This window comes from Cetorhinus maximus, chromosome 3, assembly GCF_964194155.1.
Source record: "Cetorhinus maximus chromosome 3, sCetMax3.hap1.1, whole genome shotgun sequence".
Lineage (NCBI taxonomy): Eukaryota > Metazoa > Chordata > Chondrichthyes > Lamniformes > Cetorhinidae > Cetorhinus > Cetorhinus maximus.
In genome coordinates, this window is record NC_135881.1 from 114,907,562 (window position 1) to 114,931,081 (window position 23,520).

At 44.7% G+C, this 23,520-nt stretch overlaps 1 protein-coding gene across 1 annotated transcript in view; it reads right to left on the reverse strand.

Moving 5' to 3' along the window:
• The window catches only part of crppa (CDP-L-ribitol pyrophosphorylase A), a 487,012-nt gene extending 483,148 nt beyond the window's left edge, over window positions 1-3,864 (reverse strand). The window contains exon 1 of the mRNA XM_078535079.1: window positions 3,531-3,864. Within this exon, the coding sequence (XP_078391205.1) occupies window positions 3,531-3,751 (221 nt within the window). The 5' untranslated portion in view covers window positions 3,752-3,864. The remainder of the gene's footprint in view (window positions 1-3,530) is intronic.
• Between the last annotated feature and the right edge of the window lie 19,656 nt (window positions 3,865-23,520).

Below are 23,520 nucleotides of genomic sequence, written 5' to 3' on the forward strand. Positions count from 1 at the left end.
TCTTTCCTTTCTATACAACTCGTACGTTCTTCTTTGAAAATCATAATTAGCTTGTGGACATTTATCCATGCAGACCAATAAATTATGATATTTATTTTGTTTGGGCTTGCATTTTCTATTCCTATTTCTCATCTACGAGCTCCCTCTCAGTGACATCATCTGAAGGCACAGCATTAATTTCCACATGTACGCTGACAACACCCAGCTCCGCCTCAACACCACCTCTCTTGCCTCATCCTCTGTTGCTAAGTTATCAGACTGCTAATCCAACATCTAGTACTGGATGAGTGGAAATTTCTTCCAATTAAATATTGGGAAGACTAAAGCCATTGTTTTTGGTCCCTGCTCCAAAGTCTATTCCCTCGCTACTGACTCCACCCCGCTCCCTGGCAACAGTCCGAGATCAAGCCAGTCTATTTGCAACTTTGATATCACATTCAATCCTGCGATAAGCTTCCGACCTCATATTCATGCCATCACTAAAACTGTTTCCACCTCCGTAACATCGTCAAACATCGCCCCTGTCTCAGCTCATCTGCTGCTGAAACCCTCATTTACGCTTTCATTATATCTAAACTTGACTATTCCAACACACTCCTGTTTGATCTCCCACCTTTTATCCTCCGTAAACTTGAGGTCATCAAAAACTCTGCTGCACATGTCTTAACTCTCAGCAAGTCCCGTTCCCCCATCACCCCTGTGCTGGCTGACATCCTTTAGCCCCTGGTCAAGCAACGTCTTGATTTTAAAATACTCTTCCTTGTTTTCAAATCCCTCCTTGCCCCCTCCCAGCTCTAAAATCTCCTCCATCCTCACAACCATCGAAGATATCTGCGTTCCTCTAATTCTGGCCTCTTGTGCATTCCCAATTATATTGCCCCACCACAGGTGGCTGTGCCTTCAGCAGCCTAGGCACCAAGCTCTGGAATTCCCTCCCTGCACCTCTCCGCCTCTCTATCTCACTTTGCTCCTTTAAGACACTCCTTAACTAAACCTACCTCTTTGACCAAGCTTTTGGTCATTTGACCTAATATCTCCTTAAGTGGTCCAATGTCTGGCTGTAACAATAAATATAAGCTGCTGCGATTCTTGCTGCTGCAATGTCACTAGTAGTAATCCATTAGTTAATGCCAAGGCTTAACTATGGAAGGTTCCCAGTAAGGAGACAACACTTTCAGAAGAAAAAAGGCAGATAGAAAACTGGTAAGCAAAAATGTTCCCCAATTCTATCCTCTTTTCTCCCCTGTACTGCTGTAGGCAGTATCCCATGAAAGTGGATTCCACTGACTCTAGCAATGACCCAAGAGCTCACCAATGTTGCTATTCTTTATACTTAAGAGTACACTCTAACTGGCAGAAGACTATTTTACATGGAATAGAGAGCACCAACATCACAGATGATCCAATTCTGCCCAACATAATAGCATACTTTTAATCAGGGGCCTCAATCTGGAAAAAAACAGTATAAAGTCTGGTTGATATATTCCCCTTATTGCCTAAGAGCATTGAGTCCAATTTTTGGAACTTCTAGGATTGTCTACTTCATAGTTATTAATGGTGTATTTACTTACAGAAGCAAAAGGCATATCTTAAACATTTTAATGGAAGCCTGTATTTTCCAACAGTAGCAACATGGTGAGTGGGAGTGTCATCGAGAGTGGAGCAGCCAGAAAAGGAGTAAATGAAACCTGAGTAAATAGAAAAATATTGTTTCCACAAGTTTGGAAATAGGGCGCTAGGGACAGAAACCAAGGCTTCTCATTGGAAAAACCAATGGGGGGAGATTTCTAAACTGAGCGCTATGAAGCGGTGGAATCCTTCACCATGTGTGGCTATTTAGATAGTGGCTAAAGATCAATTTAAAAGGAAAGGGAATAAACATTTGGAAAAGAGGACCATAAAAGAAACTGGGGGGAATAGGGTTACAGGAAAGAGCACCAGTACTCAGGCCAAATTGCCCCCTCCTGTGCTGTAATTTCTATGATTCTAAGCAAAATCTCTTTACTCTTGACTGAGTCCAGGGAGTGGTTTAGAATTTTTGGTGCTGAGCTATGTTTAGGGTCGTGTGCCCTGTGAGAGGTGATCCAAACACTGAGCCCACAAACCTTTGTGCAATTTCTCGTTTATATCAGGTTGGCCCGTACTGGCCAGTTTTACCATATGAAGTCCCAGATCACACCTGTGTGAGGTTCCTAGTTCAGAGTTGTCACCTTCACACAGAATCTGAATTCAAACCAGAGTTTAAGGAGATTGGGAGAGCATGCAGTGCAGTTTAGGGAACTTCTGGCTATGGTTCTAGGGTGAAGCTTAGTTGGTTATAGGATTACTGAGTTACAGGTAGAATATATGGGCTTAACACCTATTATTACCAGGTACATATCGACCATCAGTGAGTTAATGTATTAATGTTGATTATAAGGGGAATCCGAGTGTTACCAGTATACTATGATCAGTACAATTTCAGTGAATTACCATCAGTAGAATTGAAATTCCTCCCAACTGGGTTTTCCCTCTGCAAAGTGCTCCTCCACCTTTGGTTTCCTTTCTTTCTCCCCCTCTCAGATTTCTCTTTTCCCTACTCTCAGTGACTTACTGTTTTTTGGAACAACTCACACAATAGCTACAAAACCATGAGCAAAGATATTCAACTAGAGGGAACCCAACCTTTATAAGGTAAATGCAACAGTACTAGTAGAAGTCATGCCACCAGATCTCATGTTATCAGCCATCACATGGTCATTTATCATGTGGTGAGAATACCAAAAGATCATTGATGCATTTAAGGGGAAGCTAGATAAATACATGAAAGAGAAAACAACAGATTTTTATATGGAGGATAAATATCCCCATAGACCTGTTGGGCTGCATGGACTATTTATATGCTGTAATTATTATACAATACTACTATGTAACCTGGAGCTGCCAACCCTCTCGGATTGCCCTGAATCTCTAAGAATTAATTTTCTGGTCACTGCTGTAAGTATCCCCAGAAATAAATAATCGAGTGTTTTAAATTATGTTTTGATTTTCTTAGAACAGTTTTGTTTATTGGTTATAAAAATGTTAGACATGGGGTAAAAGACTGACTGATAGTCAAGAGTCATCCAATCAGATAATGAGGAGCCTAGTTTCTGATCGCCTTAAGGTGGTGATGCCCTGTATGGGCGACCAATGGCAAGAATGTAAAGATAGAGAAGTTGCAGGTAGGAGGAAATAATGTGGCGACATCTCCAGGAATATGTCCAACCAGAGTTGACAACCGTAAAGGTAACCTCCAGGGATGCCTTAGCAGAGCTGGCAACCTGAACTGCAATAGATCCAGTATGAATCAAGCAATGACAGCGTTTTCTACATTGCAGCAGTGACTATACTACAAAGCGCTTAAACATCTGTAAAGTGCTTTGGGACGCCTGGGGAAGGAGTGGGTAATGCAATTTATTTCCTTTTGCGGGTTTTTGCCCTTAAGTATAGTGACGTCAGCAGCGAGTGGAACGTTGTGTGATCCCCGGGCTCCGTCCTAACTCGCTCACCTCTCGAATCTTTCCAGAGTAATGCTGATGAGCGGCCTCTGCAGGAGTTGGCAGAATTGCTTCGGAGTCGCCGTGCCCATTCTCTCCCCGCTACCGCCCGCAGGCAGCACTGCTGCTACCGAGAAATCGAGCCTCCAGTTCCCAGCGGCCTGCCCGGTCTGCTTTGATAGGTTGCAAACCAAAGGCCGATTTCGTTGTGAATCCCTCGCTGTCTCCGCCATCAAAATGAAAGCAAAAAAAAAAACACCTTATAAAATGGTGCGCTGGCTTTGGGACCAGACCAGCAAAGCTTTACAATCTGTCTTACGGTAGTCTTCAAAACTGGTTTGGCGCCTCTTTGAGAATGGATTCAGCAAGGGGGGGGGGGAGGGGGGGATTGTTTGACAGACGCGCGCAGGTTAGGGATTGGGAGCTGCTTCCATCGGGATACAAGGCAACACTTCTGTAGACCTTGCAACTGAACCTCATTTCGGGGGATGCGACTTTTCATTTTTAAAACAAATACGCACATGTACATTAATTGATTTCCATGCACTGCTGAAAAAAGCCAGGGGGAGAGTACTTATTTTAACGCAGCAATTTATGATCTTTGAATATATTGGCTGAAAAGTTGTTGGAAGCAGTTTCCATGGTAACTTTAAAAAAGTTCTCTTCTGTCCTGTATGATTGTATGAAGAAAAGTATATTTTTCTTAACTATAATCGTGATGGTATATGAGCTTTGTCTCCCTCCTGCTTTACCTTCCACTCTTCTATGTATCTATCTTCTATGTATCTATTTATGTCACTATCATTGGCCTAAATATGTTTTTCCCAAAAATACCAAACAGTGGGTGGCATAGTTGCTTGCAGTCACCCCTCCATAATTCCTGCTGAGAAGGAAAGCTAAAGTCAAAGATTTTCTGATAGGCCACACTGACAGTGACTTAAAAGATACTCCAGATGAAGGAACTACTGAAATAAATAAGTAGTTAAGAGTAAGTGTGACAAATATGTTAACATTGAGAAAGACAGCATCAGGGCAGAAGAACCTGTTAGGTTTTCTTGTCCAAATTTGAGTTTTATTTACTACCGCTCAAAGGGTAACACACAAATTGAATGAATTAAAGGCTCAAATGCAACTTGCAGGGTTTGGCATGGCACCCATGGTTAAAAAGGAAGGCTTTAGGATGCAGAAAAGATTTCTGAGAATGGCTGCAGGGATGAGGGACTTCAGTTCTATGAATAGATGGGAGAAGCTGGGATTGTTCTCCTTAGATAAGAGTAGATTGAGAGAAGATTTGATAGAGGTGTTCAAAATAATTAGGGGTCTGGACAGAGTAGATAGAAACTTCCATCTGTAGACAGGTCAAAAACCGAGGACACTGATGTAAAATGATTGACAAAAGAACCTATGATGACACGAGGGAAAGCATTTTCGCACAATGAGCAGTTAGGATCTGGAATGTGCTACCTGAGACTGGTGGAGGCAGATACACTCGTGGCTTTCAGAAGGGAATTAGATAAGCAGCTGAAGAGAAAATTTGCAGGGCTTCAGGAAAAGAGTGAGGGAGTGGGACTGAGTTGCTCTTGCAGAGAGCTAGCATAGACACTATTGGCTGAATGGCCTCCTGTGCCGTTAACTTCTTTGATTACTAAAACATGGCTGCAAGATGGTCATGGTTGGGAGTTAAATATTTCAGGTTATAAAGTCTTCCACCATCTAAAAGCACAAGTCAGGACTGTGATGGAATTCTGTCCACTTGTTTGGATGAGTGCAACTTCAACAACACTCAGGAAACTTGACACCATTCAAGACAAAGCAACTGCTTGATCAGCACCCCGTGATTCACCTTAAATGTTCAGAATCCTGGAACTCCCTTTCTAACACACTGTGGGTGTACCTACACCACATGGACTGCAGTGGTTCAAGATGGCAGCTCACCACCACCTTCCCAAGGGCAACTAGGTATGGGCAATAAATGCTGGCCCAGCCAGCAAAGCCCACATCTCATGAATGAATTTTTAAAAACTCCTTCGTCAGCTTTGTGTAGGCTGTTGTTCGGCAGGAAGGGAGGGTACCTCCTTCGGGAGTTCTGTGTGCCCAACAGGGGCACCCCTCACAAGACAATAGCCCCATTATGCCTCCCACCCTGGCCTCTGTAACACCACTCTCCCCCCCCCCCCCCCTGCACCTCGCTGGGGTCTTGGCCATGTCCACCCAAAATCGCTCAGCTTGCCTTAAATCCAGTATCCATCTCCACTTATTCTTGGGAGCTGGTTGTAGTCCCAGCAGTTGCCACTATTGTCTTCTGGCGTTGCTGGCACTGCAGAGCTGCCGGCCAATCAGCTCTCTAGGGCATGGAGGAAGTCCAACTCTGACCTAATTAATGCCGTCCCCAGTATAAAATTCGCCCCTATGTCTCAGTGGGAACAACTTGAGAATGAGGTGGCCTTCACTCAAGCTGGGTAATGATATGACTAAAATAGAGTGAGATGGTTCTGTCATAACTGCAGTTGTAAGGACTGTGTCTTGCCAAAGGGAAAAAAATTAAGAATTTGAAATTAACAGAAGTACATACTGATATGGTCAAATGTCACCCTGCAGCCCATGGTAATTGTGACTACATACATGTTCACCACAGAGCTCCAAACAAATTATACACATTTGGTGTGAGTGAGATTGGGTAGGATGGAGAAGGAGGTAAATCCTTTATGGATGTGATTGAAGAAAATGTTACTGTCTAAATTGTTGGCACCCTAATGCAGTATATCTGTGCATAGCAGCTTTTCTAAATTAAGATGATGTTATTGAGAGATATACAGTTTGGTCAGCTGCTTAATATAAAGAATATAATAAATGGGTAATTCTAGCTTAGCCTAACCTATTATTCGTTAGCAGAAACAGCCCTGGGTATTGTCTGCATTGTTGGCATCGCATGATTAGCACTCCATGGTGCTCTCTTTTGTGGCCAGTGGTCAAAGATGACCACTATCATCTGCCACAGTAACACTTTCACAGAAACCTCAAACAACTTTGTCCCATGTGGTACTGTACAACTTTGCTCCTCAAACTGAGGAAAAGCATTCTTTGATTTTCAAAGGTTTTACCACATGCAACCCAGTTCATTTCAAATACAATTTCAGGGCTATCCTGTAACGAAGCCACTTAGAATCAACAAGCTAATGTGGGAGATTTTTTGCATTGGGAGCTCAGTCAAGGTATTAGGCTATCATTTGCTGTAGCAGAGCATTTAACAGCATCTGTTGTTAGTTGGACTTGCCCTTGCACATAGAGGTTTTTTACATTCTTGCATGGCAAGTCGCTGAAAGTACAAACTGGTAATTTTGCAGTGAGGGAAGCCAGGCATCTGGAACCTGAGTGGACAGGGCAAGAAACTGTATATCTCATTAACTAAACAGATAAACAGATGGCAAATTAACAGCACAAGAACTGAGTAGGGAGGTAGATTGAGTAAATGTGATGTCAAATCAGATACGGAAAGAAATAGAGAAGGAAAGGAAGATTGGATTAAGAGAGAGAAAAAAAGACAAAGTGAAAAAAAATTAATATTTCCAGTAACAATACCTGAAGGAATAATACTTCATTTTCAATGGCAGGGATTTTGATTGGCACTAACTAATAACATTTTTAAAAGGGTGCTTAGACTGGAATGAACAAACTTTAACTTTCTGTTGGGAGATTAGTTCATACCTGATATACTTTTTTGAACAGGGGGTGTAACATTTTGCAACTCTTGAATATTGCTGAAAAGAGAAATGTTACTGAAACTTTTTGTCTTGCACTCATCAGGATAAACGCAAGAACTTCAAATGATCACAACAATATGCACTACAGGAGAAAAGGTTGGCAAGTCGACGCTGATTTGCCAGGGTGTTGCCATTTTGTTTGCAAAGAACAGTCCCTGCATATGAATAAATGTCGCTTCTTTGAAGCGTAAATGAGCCACGTTTTGAGCTTGACTGATTATCATAAATTGATTCTTAGTGTAGCTATTAACATACACAGGATTGTTCAGCAAGTGCTGCCCAAATGCAGAATGACATTTTGTTTCGGGTTTTGCAAGCTCTGTCTGGTTGACTATGGTCTCTACTCTGCCTGTTACAAAAAAATATGCTGTTTGATTTGATCAACCAGTCGTTTGGACGTACGGCCTACATACCTGGCACCACACCGGCAATGAAATTCGTACACAACATTGCTCAATTGTAAAACAGGCAGAATATCTTTTTGAACTTACAGCACCATCCTCTTAGTGGAAAATGCCACTTGCATTGTAGCAGCATGATATGGCTTTTTAACCTGTTGTTCATATTTATAGATCCTTTGCCTTTCCAGGGTAATTTGAGGTAGACCAGGCACTTTTCAGGTCAGAAAGTAGTGGCTTTTGGCTCATTTGTGTTTTTGTGCGATACACTGCGAACAATGATCTGATCAGGATAGCCAATGTCCCTCAGGATAGTTTTGATTTACTCTTTTTCGGTGTCAAGCTTGCAAGGTAAGCAAATGGCTAGGGCCCTATTTACAAGATTACTGATAAGGCCAACCTTATGGTGCGTGGAGCTTTACGAATCCCAACCTGTACAGAGAAGGTAGGCTTGCAGTAGACAGTAGTGGTGAACCCATTAGCAGATTTCTCAGTTAGAGTGCTCCATCTCAAAAGTGAATCGGAGCATGGGATGAAGACTTTATGATGTGTAAACAATTCTCCAGCACTCCGCCAATACCCTATATCAAAGGACAATTGGACGATCATGGCTAGTACCTCCAAAATCTCCGCCCTTATTTCCCCCAAGAATGTAAGATGCTCAGGAAAGATAAGGAAGGAAGCTGGGTGGTAGTATCGATTAAGGAGAATATTATAGTTTTGGAGAGAGAGGATGTCCTTTATTGGTCGAGGATTCAGTCTCTTTGGTTAGAGTTGAGAAATAATAGAGGTGCCATTGCACTACTGGGTTTATTGTGTAGGCCATTAACTAGTGAGAAAGATATAGAGGAACAAGTTTGCAAGGAAACCACAGAGAGGTGCAAGAACCATAGGCCAGAATCTTCGGGTCGGCGTGCGGAGTCAGCTGCATGTCTGCCGAACTTTCAAAGACCTATTAAGGCCATTTAAAAACTAATTAAAGTAAAGTAATCAACTGAGCTGCCTGTCCAACCTTAAGGTTAGTGGGCAGGCAAAGAGCCCAGGCAGCCTTCACATTTATCATAGCCAGAATCTTCAGGTTGGCATGCGGGGGAGGGCCCTGCTCGCCAATGTGTAAAATGACGCGCAGTGACATCCGGCATACGTCCCAACATCACTGTGCGTCATTCAGATCTTCAGTTTGGCAGGCTCGCACCAGAGTCAGCTGCGCGCCCGCCGAACCGTCAAAGACCTATTGAGGCCATTTAAAAACTAATTAAAGTGATTAACTGAGCTGCCCGTCCAACCTTAAGGTTGGCAGGCAGGCAAAGAGCCCAGTCGGCCTTCGCATTTATCATGAAACCTCATCCACGGGCAGGATGAGGTTTCATGAAGGATTTATAATTCAAATAAATTTTTTTATTACAGTTCATTGGCATGTCCCAGCTCATGTGACATGAGGGGACATGCCTTAAATTTTTTTTTTCTTTATTAAAATTTTTGATAATCAAACTAACCTCCCTGAGGCAGCTCCGTGGCTCAGGGAGATTTCTGTGCTCTTCCATGTGCATGCGTGAAAGAGCGCACAACGCGACTCAGCCTACTCACCCACCAGCACAGGGAGCGCTTCTGGGTGCGCGTCATGCTGGATGGGCCTTAATTGGCCTGCCCACGTAAAATGGCGGCGCGCAGCCGATCGCTGCCTGCTCTCATTCAGCCCCCCTGACGGGGAGAAAATTCTCCCCATAGAGTAGTGATAATGGGGGGACTTAAATCTACCTAATATAAACTAGGATAGCCCTAGTTTAAAGGACGGAGAAGAGGAGTTCCTGATGTGTGTTCTAGAAATTTTTCTTGATCAGTACATTTTGAACCCAACTAGGAAGGAGGCATTTGAGGATCTGGTTCTGGAGAATGAGGTGGACCAAGTGTCATTCGGGGAGCATTTAGGGAAAGTGATCATAGTACCACAAGATTTAGACTAGTCATGGAAAAAGACAAGGAGCACCCTCAAGTAAAAGTTCGCAATTGAAGGAGAACCAATTTCAGTAGGTTGAATTTGGACCTGTCCTATTAAATTGGAATGAATGATTGGCAGACAAAACTGCAAAGGAATGATGGGCTGTATTTAAAGAGGAGATGGTTCCAATGCAGTCAAGGTCCATTTTCAGAAGGGGCAAAGGTCAGGCAACCAAAGCTGGAGCTCCCCAAATGACAGAAGTAATAGAGAGTAAGATGAAGCAGAGAAAGGGTGAGTATGACAGATGTCAGATTGCTAAGTGAGAAGCAGCTGATTATAGAAATTTCAAAGAAGCAATAGAAAAGGATAGGAGAGAAAAAGGACCATACTCAACCCCCAAATCCAGTTTACCAGTCTACAGATGAGATGCAAAAGGAGTGCTCATTTGGTGCCTGTGATTTGCTGACTACATTAAAAAGATGCCTGGACCCAAATATGATACAGGCGTCCTGATACCAGCTTTGCTTTGGGCATAAGTCGAACATCTTCAGCTCATTAATAGAATTTGTGGGTGTAAAAGGCCAAGTTAAATCTTCAGTGTTCTAAAACTTCACTTGAATCAATGATGTTTGAACGAAGCATTTAGTTTGCTTTGATTTGTTTAATGTATTTTAATCCAAGAACTCATTAATTTTATTGTAATTAAATGAAGTATTGGAGTGGGTGTAAGGGATTTTTAATGGACTGGCATGGTTATATCCTGAGAAGGACGCAGTAAGACTCATCATATTAGATACTTAAATCTATCAGGACCAACTGAAAAAGTTGAAAATGCAATTGCATTTATATAGTGCCTTTCATGATCTCAGAACGCCGCAAATATATAGCATATATATAAAAAATATATATTTACAATACATAAAATATATTCTTAAACATAGTAACTATAGTAATGTCATTGAATGAATGAGCTCTAATTTAACGAAATGGGCACTAGCCATTCTGCACAAATACTAAGACAAGCTTCAGAAAATTAGGGGTTTTAAAGTAGTTGGTATATTAAACCATGGAATTGTAGAAGCCTCGCAGCACAGAAGACAAACACTTATACTATTACATCTGTTCCAGATCTTTACTTCATTCGGACAGGTCAATTCAAAGTTTGAATTAACCACTATTTGTTAATAAACTCAGGATTCTTGATTCCAAAATCACTGACTTCTGCCTAAATCACAGGCTAAACCTAATTGAAGATATTGGCTTTCAGATGTCCCCAGAATAGGTTCCATTATGGACTGTGATTTTACCTGACAAAGGCAAAGCAACCAGATATATTTGTGTATTTCTTTTTGATCTGTTGCTTAAACAAAATAAATCCCTACTTTGCAGTTAAAATAATTATCAATATGATGTCCTCCACCTATCAAAGAAAATACTGTACCACAGATAGTCCTATTGTAGAGAATGTAATGCTTTTTAATGTTGGATGAGTAGAATATTAGAATTCAGTTTACAATGGGTTAAATATCTTCTTTAACTAAAATGAGGAGTGCAACTGTCGATTGAGTCTACGAGGTATAATTTGATCTCAGAACATTATCTTGAAACCTTAAGTTGCATCACATCTTTAAAATGGTGTCAGCCACTTTCCTTGCCAGGACTAAATCCTCTGTCTCTTTTTCTTGACAGTCAGACAAAACCTTTTTATTCTGTGGATGTCACTGTGAAATATGTATGTACAAATTTCAACACAGGCCATGAAAGCAGAATTGATATTGATACTATTGGTCAATAGTACCGGAAATATCTTCAAGCCCTATACACCTTTCTGCAAAAAACAACAGCTCAAGGCTAGTTTTTTGTACAAATTACTGTGAAATGGTAAACCTCTTTGAAAATGATAAAAGGGATCCAACAATGGAATTGTTCTAATTTTTAAAGCCATTTCAGTGCATCACAGACAAATGTATTTTTTTGGTCAGCTGGATATATAAGATGTGCAAAAGCCTATCACCATGTTTAATGCAAACTACTGAGAAATTTGCACAGGTAGAGTTTGGAATTTCCCAGTATGGATGTGTACTTATCCCATGGGAACATACCCACTTAGCTAAGTCCAAAGATGTTAAGGGCAGGTTGACATAGCCAATAGGGACACCCAGATCTGTACCAATGCTGCTGAGGTTTAGCCAGTTAAAATTGCACAGTACAACATACCAGCAGGCTTGCTCCATTTTCCAGTTAGATCTATGCTATCTATTATGGCATTGGCTTTCAAATATCTGGGTTAATAGTGAAGAATCCACTGCACATTCATTGGTCTGCAGGTCCCTATAGTGAGCTGGATCAGCTCGGTCAATTGTTATCAGTGTCTCATAGCACTGTGGCCCTTCCGGGGTATTGATTTAACTAGCATACCACAGAGGGTGACTTTGTTTCAGACTTTCAGCAGCAGGCATATATCATTTTGGAGCAACTTTGACTGCAGCAGGTACCAGGAACTCCTTTTGAACTACACAGCGAGCAATAACTTCATCATAAGCTGTGGGAGTATTATTGGCACCATTTGCCCCATTACAAGGTAGGCACACATCACATTGCATTAGTATGGTGTTTCAAAAACACCTGCTTGCAACCAAGTCTTGGTAAGTGCTACCCTAAATACATAAGCAGGTGTTCTCACACCCGGCCTCTCGGTATGCCTTACAGGCTCTGTCATCCAAAGCCTCCTTATTAACAGTACACTTGCATGATTGAAGAATGTACATGGAGCAATTTGTGATGCTCTTTGTTCTCAACATCCAAGTCCAGTGCTTATCATCACATGTCATGTGCTCAGACCAGGTCAACATATCCCCAGCTGATTGATAAAATTGAGTATGTGGGGAAATTGGATATTTTCTGTTAATTTATAAGTAACTATTAGCTATATAGTAAATTTTCAATGCTTTTAGCTGCCATGATAGTTCTCTGTTTCAACTTTTAAATCCTCAACTAAGAACATAAGAAATAGAAACAGGAGTAGACCATTCAGCCCCTCAGGTCTGCTCTGCCATTCAATAAGATCATGGCTGATTTTGTGTGTTGATTTCCACATTCACATCTAACCCCAATAACCTTTGATTCCCTTGCCTAACAAGAATCTATCTACCTCTGACTTAAAAATATTCAATGACCCTGCCTCCACTACCTTCTGAGGCAGAGAATTCCAAAGTCGCACAACCCTCTGAGAGAAAAAATGTCTCCTCATCTCTGTCCTAAAAGGGCGACTCCCAATTTTAAAACGGTGCCCCTTAGTTCTGGACTCACCCACAAGAGGAAACATCCTTTCGACGTTCACCTTGTCAAGACGGTTCAGGATCTTGATAACTTCAATCAAATCACCCCTCACTCTTCTAAACTCCAGTGAAAACAAGCCCAGTCTGCCCAACCTTTCCTCATAAGACAACCCACTCATTCCAGGTATCAATCTAGTAAACCTCCTTTGAACTCCTCCAACGCATTTACATCCTTCCTTAAATAAGAGACTAAAACTGCACACAGTATTTGAGCTGCGGTCTTACCAATGCCCTGTATAACTGAAGCATAGCATACTTACTTTTATGTTCAATCCCTCATAATAAAGGACAGCATTTTATTAGCCTTCATAACTACTTGCTGTACCTGCATACTAACTTTTTGTGACTCATGTACTAGAACACTTAGATCCCTCTGCACCTCAGAATTATGCAGCCGTTCTCCATTTAAGTAATACTCTGCTTTTTCGTTCTTCCTGCCAAAGTGAACAACTTCACATTTTCCCACATTAAACTCCATTTGCCAGATCTTTGCCCACTCACTCAGCCTATCTATATCCATCTGTCAGCTCCTCATGTCCTCTTCACAACATACTTTCCTATCTATCTGTGTCATATGCAAATTTAGCTACTTCCCTCATCTAACTCATTGATGTAAATCGGAAAAAGTTGAGGCCCCAGTACAGACCCCTGTGGGACGCCACTCATCGTCACATCCTGCCAACCAGAAAAAGACCCATTTATGCGCATTCTCTGCTTTCTGCCGGCCAGCCAATCTTCTATCCATACCAAAATATTACCCATTACACCATGCACTTTTATTTTCTGTAATAATCTTTGATGTGGCACCTTATCAAATGCCTTATGGAAATTCAAGTACAGTACAGGCTCCCCTTTATCCACTGCGCATGTTACGCCTTCAAAAACCGCCAATAAATTGGTTAAACATGATTTTCTTTTCACAAAAGCACGCTGACTCTTATCTATTGCCTTGAGCTCTCCCAAGTGCCCAGCTATAACCTCCTTAATGATCAATTCTAATAACTTCCCCACGACAGACGTCAAGCAAAATGGCCTAGTTTCCTGTTTTCTGCCTCCCTCCCTTCTTGAATAGAGGGGTTACATTTGCTACTTTCCAATCTGATGGAACCTTTCCAGAATCTAGCGAATTTTGGAAAATTAACACCAGCACATCAACTACTTCATTAGCCACCTCTTTTAAGATCCTAGGATGTAGTCCATTGGGATCCAGAGACTTGCCTGCCTGCAGCTCCATCAATTTGCTCAGTACCATTTCCCTAGCGATTTCAATTTCACCAAGTTCCTTTCTCCCGTTCACATCCTGATTTACAGCTACTACTGGAATGTTTTTTGTATCCTCTATAGTGAACACAGAAGCAAAATATTTGTTCATTTCTTCTGCCATTTCCTTATTATCTACTATTAACTCCCCACTGTCACCCTCTAGAGGACCAACACTCACTTTACTTACTCTTTTCCTTTTTAAATACCTGTAGAAGCTCTTGCTATTCGTTTTCACATTTCTAGCTAGCATACTGTACATAATACTACAAATGTGCTTTAACTGAAGTTTTATATAAATTTACCTAATAATCTGAACCTTTATCCCTTGGCTGCTGATTTTTTGTTTTCCAGGCAGGTGGCTATCCATTATGCTACTTGTTCCCTAACGCCACATGGTTCACGCTTAGTCATGAGTTTACTATGTGATGCTTTATCAAAGGCAATTTGAAAATCCAAATATAGTGAGCACAAAATTTGTTTGTTTAGTGCCTGTATTTTCAGCACTATGGGGGCCATTTCAAGTCCAAAATGCTGTCCTTGCCACATGCACACAATTTTGCAGGCCGTGCTGGAAGCCATTTTAGTGAGGATATTAGCATTGGCCTGGGATTGCATACCAGAAGAATGGAGAGAAGGCAGATCGTGATGTCAGTTAGCATGTGATATTAATTTGAGCCCAGCAGTGCTATTTTTGACCCCAGCATTCAAGCCAACACCTCTTAACCTCGCATTGCTGAACATGCATTCAGCAGCAGGAAGGATCCCCATTAGCATTGTTTAAAGAGATCATCAACTACTTACAGGTTAGTTGCTGATTGATTCTGGCTGCCTGTTGCTGAGTTAGTAGAAGTATTTGGCTGTCTGTATTGTTATTTACAGTTGTGAATTCTACATGGAGTGGTGTGGCATGTGCTAAAAGCCTTGATTCTCATTCACAAGTTCTGCCCATGCCTTTTGCTCCCAATCATAGGTAGTTTGTATCTCACTTGACCTGCAGTATGACAAGGAGAAAGAGCAGAGGGCAAGTTGCTAGAAGAGGGAGGAGAAGGGGAAGGGTTTTCAGCAGGAATCCACTCAGGCTCTTAGGGGAGGAATTCTCCTACCTCAAACTCAGAGGGGAATTCTGTGCAACCAAGGAGGTTCTTGCTGAAATCTGCCACCAATTGTAGGCAGATATGCAGCCTCAGCAGGGCGATAACACTGTTGCCAATGGCTATAAAGGTGACCATGGCCATGAATCTCTTTGCTCCAGGCCCCTTCCAGACTGGAGCAGGCAACATCTTCAACATCTCATAATTTGCTATCCACACTTGTATAAGGAAGGTCACTGACGGGAATATATTACATTCTTTTTTTCCAGACAGAAGCAAGTGGAGTGAGTACATGGGAAGCAGGCTTTCCCACACTTCAGGGTGTCATTGACTACACAAAAGTCGCTTTGGAGGCACCAAATGTAAATTCAGAGATATAGCACGTCCACAGCACCATTATATGTTATCGCCATCTGGTGGCTGGGAGACCAGTTCCCATGTGGGTGCAGCCATTTGCGTGCTTATAAAGCTCAATTTCATGGTTGCATTAAAGCTCGATGTTTTCATCTAAACACTGTTGACATTGTAATCCAGTTTATGTGCCAGCCTGAAGGTAAACACAGGCCAGTAGCATGGGGGCAGCATTGGAATGTTTTTACACCCTTCATCAAAGGAAACTGGTGAGTTTATGTGGTGCGCATACACAAGTATTGACCTCAACCTGGTCCACACCATTGTAGTACAGTAACAGCAGAAACTATGGCAGCCTTGCATCGGGCACCAAAGCAGTGGTGCTTAAAGGGAAGATCGAGACAGTCAATTCGCTGATCATGACACTCTAACTTGATTACACTTTTACACTTGATCCTAACTTTGCCCTTGCCTTGTTGATGGTATCACCTGGGAGAAGAGAATCAAGACTAACCCCCTTTGTGGATTCAGAGATGCAGAAAGTGATGGGACACATCACTCAATAAGAGGTGAGCTTATTGGACCTGATGCTAGGGCAGATAGTGAATTACTGCCCTGTTATATCACGCAACTCTATAGTTAAAGCATTAATCTCACTCGCTTCAATATGGCAGACCCCACCTGCATTCTGGCTTCCAGGCCATGGGTGCTCATATCTTAGATCTGGCTGATTTCAAAATACAATCAGATGAAAGGTATGAGGATCTGTATCAATGTGTGATGGCCATCTTTGAGGAAAACCTCTTGCTGTAAAGTGGGCTCAGTCATCACAACCTGCCTTTGCTGAAGATGAAGAGATGGCACCTTCACTGGAGCACATAGTGGTTCTATGTTGGCTACAACTCATTCATCCTAGCCTACCACATCAAGTGAAGCAGAAGTATGGCACTGAACTCAGGTCACGCACTCTGGCATCCATTAAGCCAGAAATTTCCCAAGCCTTGGATTTGCCCTTAGATTCACACATCTGCGCACTGCTTCTTCCTCCTTCCAGGAGTACCGGACAGTTTCACCCTCGACTAACAAGACAAAACTCCGTAACTCCCTCACACACCCAACAGGTCTCATGCCCATTTTGTAAGCAAGTGGATCAACCAGGTAAATATTTCCTCAGCAAGTCTAATTTTCTGCCAGATCAAGACCACCAATATGGCTAAAGCTCATAAGATAGCAGCTAACCTGGTTGATAATGATATCATTGTCAACACTTGTTTAGACAAAGGGATTGAGAAACCTGACACACCTTTCCCCTGTTACTGAACGTCACCAACATTGACTTGGTCACAACACAAAAATAAAAGCCACCACAAAACAAATATTCCAAACCAACTTCATAAATCAAACCATTCCATATTACATAAAAAATCAACAAATCACACTTGTGCATTCCCTTCATGCCTGTCTTCCCTGTGCCTTTGCCTGTCTTAGTGCTACCCTATTGGCTGCAGCATGAGTGCTGGAAGGTTGCTGACTTTCAGAGGGAAAGATGTAAATGGTCTTGCAGAATGACCTTGCAGAGCTCTTGCCCTAGAAGGCCTGGTATTAGATTACCTCGACATGGATGGCAGCTGTCTGGGCTGGCTATCTGACAAGCAACAGCAGGGGCACTGACGGAATGATGGTGGTGGGTGAATGACTGCTGTCATCTTGAGAGAGGACAGTAGGTTCGCCCTCCATGGAACCACTGCCACTCCCATGCAGCGATACCTCAGCATGTCTGGGATGTTCTCAGAAGGGGGCAAGTCCCAATTTCAGGGCCATTTGCGGGTCCTGAGCCTGCACAGACAGTCAACAGGACCACAGTGGCAAATATCCCAGAGGAGGCCTCTATTCAGCCGCCCCTAGGCCTGTTGTTCAATTAAGGACAATGGGATGGCTCTCCACACTGCCAGCCCAATCAGGCGACAAACAGCTCTGCAGCTTCATGACAGATGGCTGCTACTGAGGCTGCAACGAGGATGAGACAGTGCCTCCATTTTGATATGCCCTTGCAGGGCGATCAGAATTTTTTTTTTCTCTGCTGGGGCCAGACAGGTAGGTCCCTGCAATCAGAGGGGTAGCCCCTCTAGCAGCAGCATCAGGACTGGGGATTGGGGGCGAGAGGCGGCCTCTCACTGGGAACCTTCCGTACTCTGGCCCTACTGTTCTGTTGATTTCCAGACTGGCTTGTTTCTCCCTGGTTCTTGGAGTAATGAGAATTTTATTTGAAGTCAGTTTTGATCATGTACCCACATAATCCATAACTCTATTGCCCACACAAATGATTCAAAGTTAGAAGGCATTGCTACACAATGGGGAATGCATGAAGCCTGTTCACATCTGTTTATGATAAACTGGTTTCCCTGCAGCTCTCTTTTTTAAGTATCAAACTCAGAGACTGTGAGTCTGGGAGTCCATGGGCTTTGAGCTTTGGGTTAACACACAGGCTGAAAGAGGGGTAAGTTCCACAAGTGGTTCCGTCTCTAGCATGCCCATTCAAGGGAAGGTACCCTGTCCATGGTAGCTTAACTAAGAACTTCCCTTGAGACTTGAGGTAATTCTGAGCCTGTGCAGAAATTACAAAAGGCACCTGACTGTTGGCAGCCATCTTAGCAGCTGCTGTTTTAGTCTTTTAAAACTCATTGGTTTTCAGCCAGTAAATACATGAAGTAATTTTCGATACAAAGCTTGGCTCCACAACACTATTCCCTTTTCTAATGAATTTTAATATCTATGTAATAGGGCCTCCGTTATTTCTTCATTAACTTCTTTTAATTTTTGAGGATGTAATCTATCTGACAAAGTAATTATTTAAAATTTCTGCTATTTCACTGCTACTACTTATGAGTTTATCAATTATATCCCTTAGCAGCTCTACTCCTTTCCTGATTTTTCTTTGGTTATTTATGTATCTGTGGAATATTTCACTATTTCCTGAATGTGAATGAACACACAGGTGAATTCCTGGCATCAATAAGAGGAGGGGTGGATGTACATCTGAGATATCTGCAAGACAATCTGGAGAAATCAGGTCTCCTATATTTCCCGTTGTTATATCTATTGCAACCAGAATGAAAAGATATACATTAAACTTTAGTTGGATGAGCTAATTCCTTGACAGCTCAACAATCCTTTTTTCCCTCTGGCATTTATCACCCACCTGTATGGGGAGAATTTTCCCCATGTTGGGCGGGGCGTGTGGGTGCAGGCGTGGGTGGTCACGGTGGCGATAGGGACCGCTCCGCCATTTTATGCGAGCGGGCCAAATAAGGCCTGCCCAGCGTGTTTGCCGACTCCCGGGGACGGCGGGAGTGGGCGGGCGGAAGTCGATCAGCAATCGTCGTCAGGGCGAATGGCGACCCGGAGGCCTGTTTAAAGGCCAAGCTGCAGCCACTCCAAGGCTGCTGTACATGGCCAGAGGTCGGGGCCAAGGCACATTGAGACTAGCCATGCAGGAGGGTAGGGCAGGTGGTCACTATGCGCCCATGTTTTCAGACGAGTGCCTTGCTGCCCTCCTTGTGGAGGTGGCAGCATAGCGGAAGGTGCTCATCCTCCAGCACGGGAGGGGGAGGCCACCTCACTTGACCAAGCGTGCGTGAGAGGAGGTAGTGGAAGTCGCGAGTTCCCACGACGTAGTGCAGTGCTCATGGACCCAGTGCCACAAGCGCTTCAACGACCTGCTGCACATGGGAAGGGTGAGTAGCATGTTGGTATCGTTCACTTCACCCATCATGTAAGCTTCTCCCCCACTGATGCCCCACCCATGTCTGAGTGGCCTGAGTGTGATGAGTCGTTGATGGTATGTGTCCTTAGCTGGGTGAGCCACCAGATATTCCCTAGGCGTTCGTCAGCCTGAGAGGGTGGTGATGAGATGGGTTCTGCACCCGCAGTATGTGCTGGACTGAGACCCACATGACTGTGGTGGGGGCAACCTGGAGGATCCACACCCAGGCGCATTGCTCGAACTCCAGGACTTGTCGAAGTTAGGGTGAAGACATGGTGTGAGGGTATGTTCAAGGTGGCGTGGCACAAATAGATCTGTTGCCCACTACGCTCCACGTCATTGTGCCTCCTTGCAATGGCAGATACAACTGTGTGCTCCCAACTGTGATGAAGGCAGAGTGTGGCCAAGGGCAGGTGGGGGTCGGGGGGAAGGACACACCTAGCATATTTGTGTGAGCGCTGGCCAGCACTGGGGGAAGGATGACACTGCACCCCTGCAATGGGCAACTGGGCTTGGGGTGGGCTGGCCGCAAGGAGATTGACGGTACCACTTAAGTATCACTTATCGATGCTATTTTTTCTTTTCCAGGAGAAGAATTCTCATAACAATGCCGAGTGGGTGAGGACTGGCAGTGGGCCAGGCCAGATTTTGCTGCTTAACCCTTTTGAGCAGGAGGCCCTCGATCTGGACAGGCACCACGTGCCCAAGTCCATTGGAGCCGGAGAGGCTGGGGCTCCACAGGCAGGTATGTGTAGCCAGCACTCACGTCACCAGTAGCCTCCCAACATCCATGCCATTGCTGATTGTTGAGTGAGTGACGTTACCAACATGGCTTGCCCACTGCTTGTGGAATGATGAGTGCATGATGATCCGGGGGACAGGCATGTACGTTGACATTGTCCGCAGGCTATTTGATTGAATGTCCTTACCCTTCCTTTCAGCATCAGCAGCGCAGGGCCTGGAGCCGGAGCAGCAGGGAGCCCCTCTGACACCTGAGAGGCATGAAGTTGCACGATCAGAAGCATCACACCGTCTATGCCAGGCAGGCACCAGCACAGATACTGGCACCTCGGTGAGCATCATATCTTCGGCGAGTGTCCCAGGTCACTTCACAGTCGCTGGAGGAGCTGGCGGAGACAGAGAGTGCTGATGGCGCCAGCAGTCGGAGGACTTCAGGGTCCCAGGCACATGCTCAGTCCGTGGCTGATGATGAGCCTCTGGAGTCGTCGGCAATGCAGCAAACTGATGAGATGTGGCCAGGTGCGCAGGACCATCTGGTGGAGATACGTGAGGCTCTGCTTGGTTTGGTGTCAGTGGTGGAGGAGTCTACGTGGACCGTAGCCAATGCATTGAGCCTCATGACTGAGCGCCAAGCTTCCTCCATGGAGAGAGTGGCGACTCTCATGGAGAGGCAGCTCCAGGGACAGGATCAGGGGTTCCTCGGGCCTGCAATCCCTCACAGGGACATTGACCTCATGTGGTCAGTGCCTGTGTGGGTGGTGGTTTGGGCACCAGGTATCCCACCTTGGTGCCCATCCATCTAAGGTGAGCAGGGAGGGCCGAATGGACCTCATGTCGGCGGAGCCGCTGCCTGTCATCTCTGCTGGCGCCTCTCAGGGCGCTTCGGATGAGAGCGGCAGCTCCTCTGCCCCTCCGCCAGTGATCGCGGCACCCAATGAGGCTGAGACGACTGGGGAGATGCCAGCTGTGGAGCTGGCAGCTCCCTCCCAGGTGGGGCCAGCACAGGCTTGACGGACCAGAGGAAGTCTGCCAAGGTCATCGAGGCTAACAGGACATCAGAGTGAGCAGGCTGTTTCAGATGCTAGTGCCAGCGAGGGGGCACCACAAAGACGTAGCACCTGCAAACATAAAATGAAGGCACCTTAGGGAGACCCTGGGTTCATGACTGATGGTTTTTTGTTGTCCCCCCTATGAGTTCCTTCTGATTGTCTGTGAAGTGCAACACCATTTTATTTCTGTTATGTCAAGAGACTTTTGTTACGGCATTAAATTTATGTTGTCTAAAATGGCTGGGGGTGCCCCCTTTCTCAGGCAGGTGCATAGATTCCTGAGATTTGATGAGTGATTTGTGTGTCATTTACATTTAGTGACTGGGCCCATTGTCAATGCTCCTATTCAGACAGATTTTGCACTACAGTCTCCAGGATGGAAGCTACAGTCCAGGCTTGTGTTGGAGATCCATATGTGCCGTACTAGCTAAAGGTTCCTTGGATTCGAGCACCCCGGGTGTCCCTGCCTCCTTGGAGTATGGCCAGGACAGCGTGTGCCCCCTCATCATTTCTCTGTGCGTTCTCATCCTCGGACTGACTGCTGGACTCATCATGTTCAGCCTCAGCCACTCCGTCTACATCTTCTTCGTCCACAGCATCCCCCCTTTGCAGCGCAAGATTGTGGAGAGCACAGCAGCATGCAACCAATATCAATGACACTTGATCTGGGGGGGTACTGGAGTGCACCCCCGGAACAGTCCAGTCTTCTGAGAAGACCGACAGCTCTCTCCACCACAGCCCTTGTGGAGGCGCGGCTCCTATTGTAGCGCTGCTCAGCTTCTGTTCTTGGATGGCGGAGAGGCGTCATGAGCCACCTTCTGAGGGGATAGCCCTTGTCACCCAGCAGCCATCCATCCAGCCGGGCTTTAGCACTGAAGAGCCCTGGAACTTGCAAGTGTCTGAGGATGTAGGCGTCGTAGGAGCTGCCTGGGTACCTTGCACAGACTTGCAGAATCAGCATTCAGTGATCACACACTATCTGCAAGTTCATGGAGTGGAAGCCCTTCCTGTTGACGAAGGCATCGGGTTCACCTGCTGGTGCCTTGATGGCCACATGTGTACAGTCTATTGCACCCTGGACGCGGGGGAAGCCAGCAATTGTCACAAAGCCTCTGGCTCGCTCTGTCTGGTTGGCCTCACCCCAGTGGCAGTGAATGAAGGTCAATTCACGCCTGAACAGAGTGTTTGTGATCTTGACACAAGTGTGGACAGCTGATTGGGAGACTCCGCAAAGATCACCTACCAACCCCTGGAAAGAGCCGGAGGCATAGAAGTTGAGGGCAGCTCCGACCTTTAGAGCCACGGGCATGGGGCGTCCACCCACACAGTTAGCTGAGATTTCTGGACCGATCATCTGACAGATATAGTTGACTGTCTCCCTTGACAGATGGAGCCTCCTTCGGCACTGCACCTCAGACATATTGAGGTAGGTGCTTCACCTTCTGTATACCCTGGCAGCAGGATAGTGGCATCTTCTATGGCCCCTTGCGCCTTGGACTACCTCTTGGCCCTGCACCCCTGTGCCTGTGCCTGTCCTCCCAAAGATAGCTCCCCTGCAGGCTGAATGTGCACTCCTGGCCTGCTCCTCCTTCTAGCCCTCCCTTCCTCCTCAGATGAGGTGCCTCCAGTGGAGAGATCACCTCCCATTCCCAGGCTCAGGGAGGCTTCCTGAAACCTACAGGCCCCAAAACAAACCCTCACTGAAAAGTGCTGACCTGAAGGTTATGAGTCCAGTCCAAGCAGCTGCTATGCGTTTGCAACCTTCCCACCTCACACAGGCAAGTTTCACTAACTTCTGAGCAGTAACTTTTAAATGTCTGGATTCACTGAGCCCTCTTCACACGCCCGTGGATGAGCTTCATACAAATTTCTAAAACCTGCCTGCCTGTTGCGCCCGTGCGATCTTCAGCTCGTCGTCTTAAAATCCAGGTCAATTGGAGCCTCAAGGGCTTTAAGTGGCCCGTTAATTAATGGCGGGCACGCAACGGACATCGTCGCACACCTGCCCACCGAAATATCATGATGGCGCGTGATGACGTTGGGATGTGTGCCCAACATCACCGCACGTCATTTTACGTGCTGACGTGTGGATCCTGCCCCTGCACACCGACAGAAAAATTCTGTCCTACGAGTAGCAAAAAAAACCTGACTTTTGTCTTTAAAAACAATGCTTTAAGGCATTAAAATTAAAAAGTAATAAATTGACATTCATGAATTCAGGAGAACTATGTCTAATATCCTGTGCGCAAATTATATTAAAAACTTCCATCCTTGCACACAAGTTCCAAACTAATTCCTACAATATTAT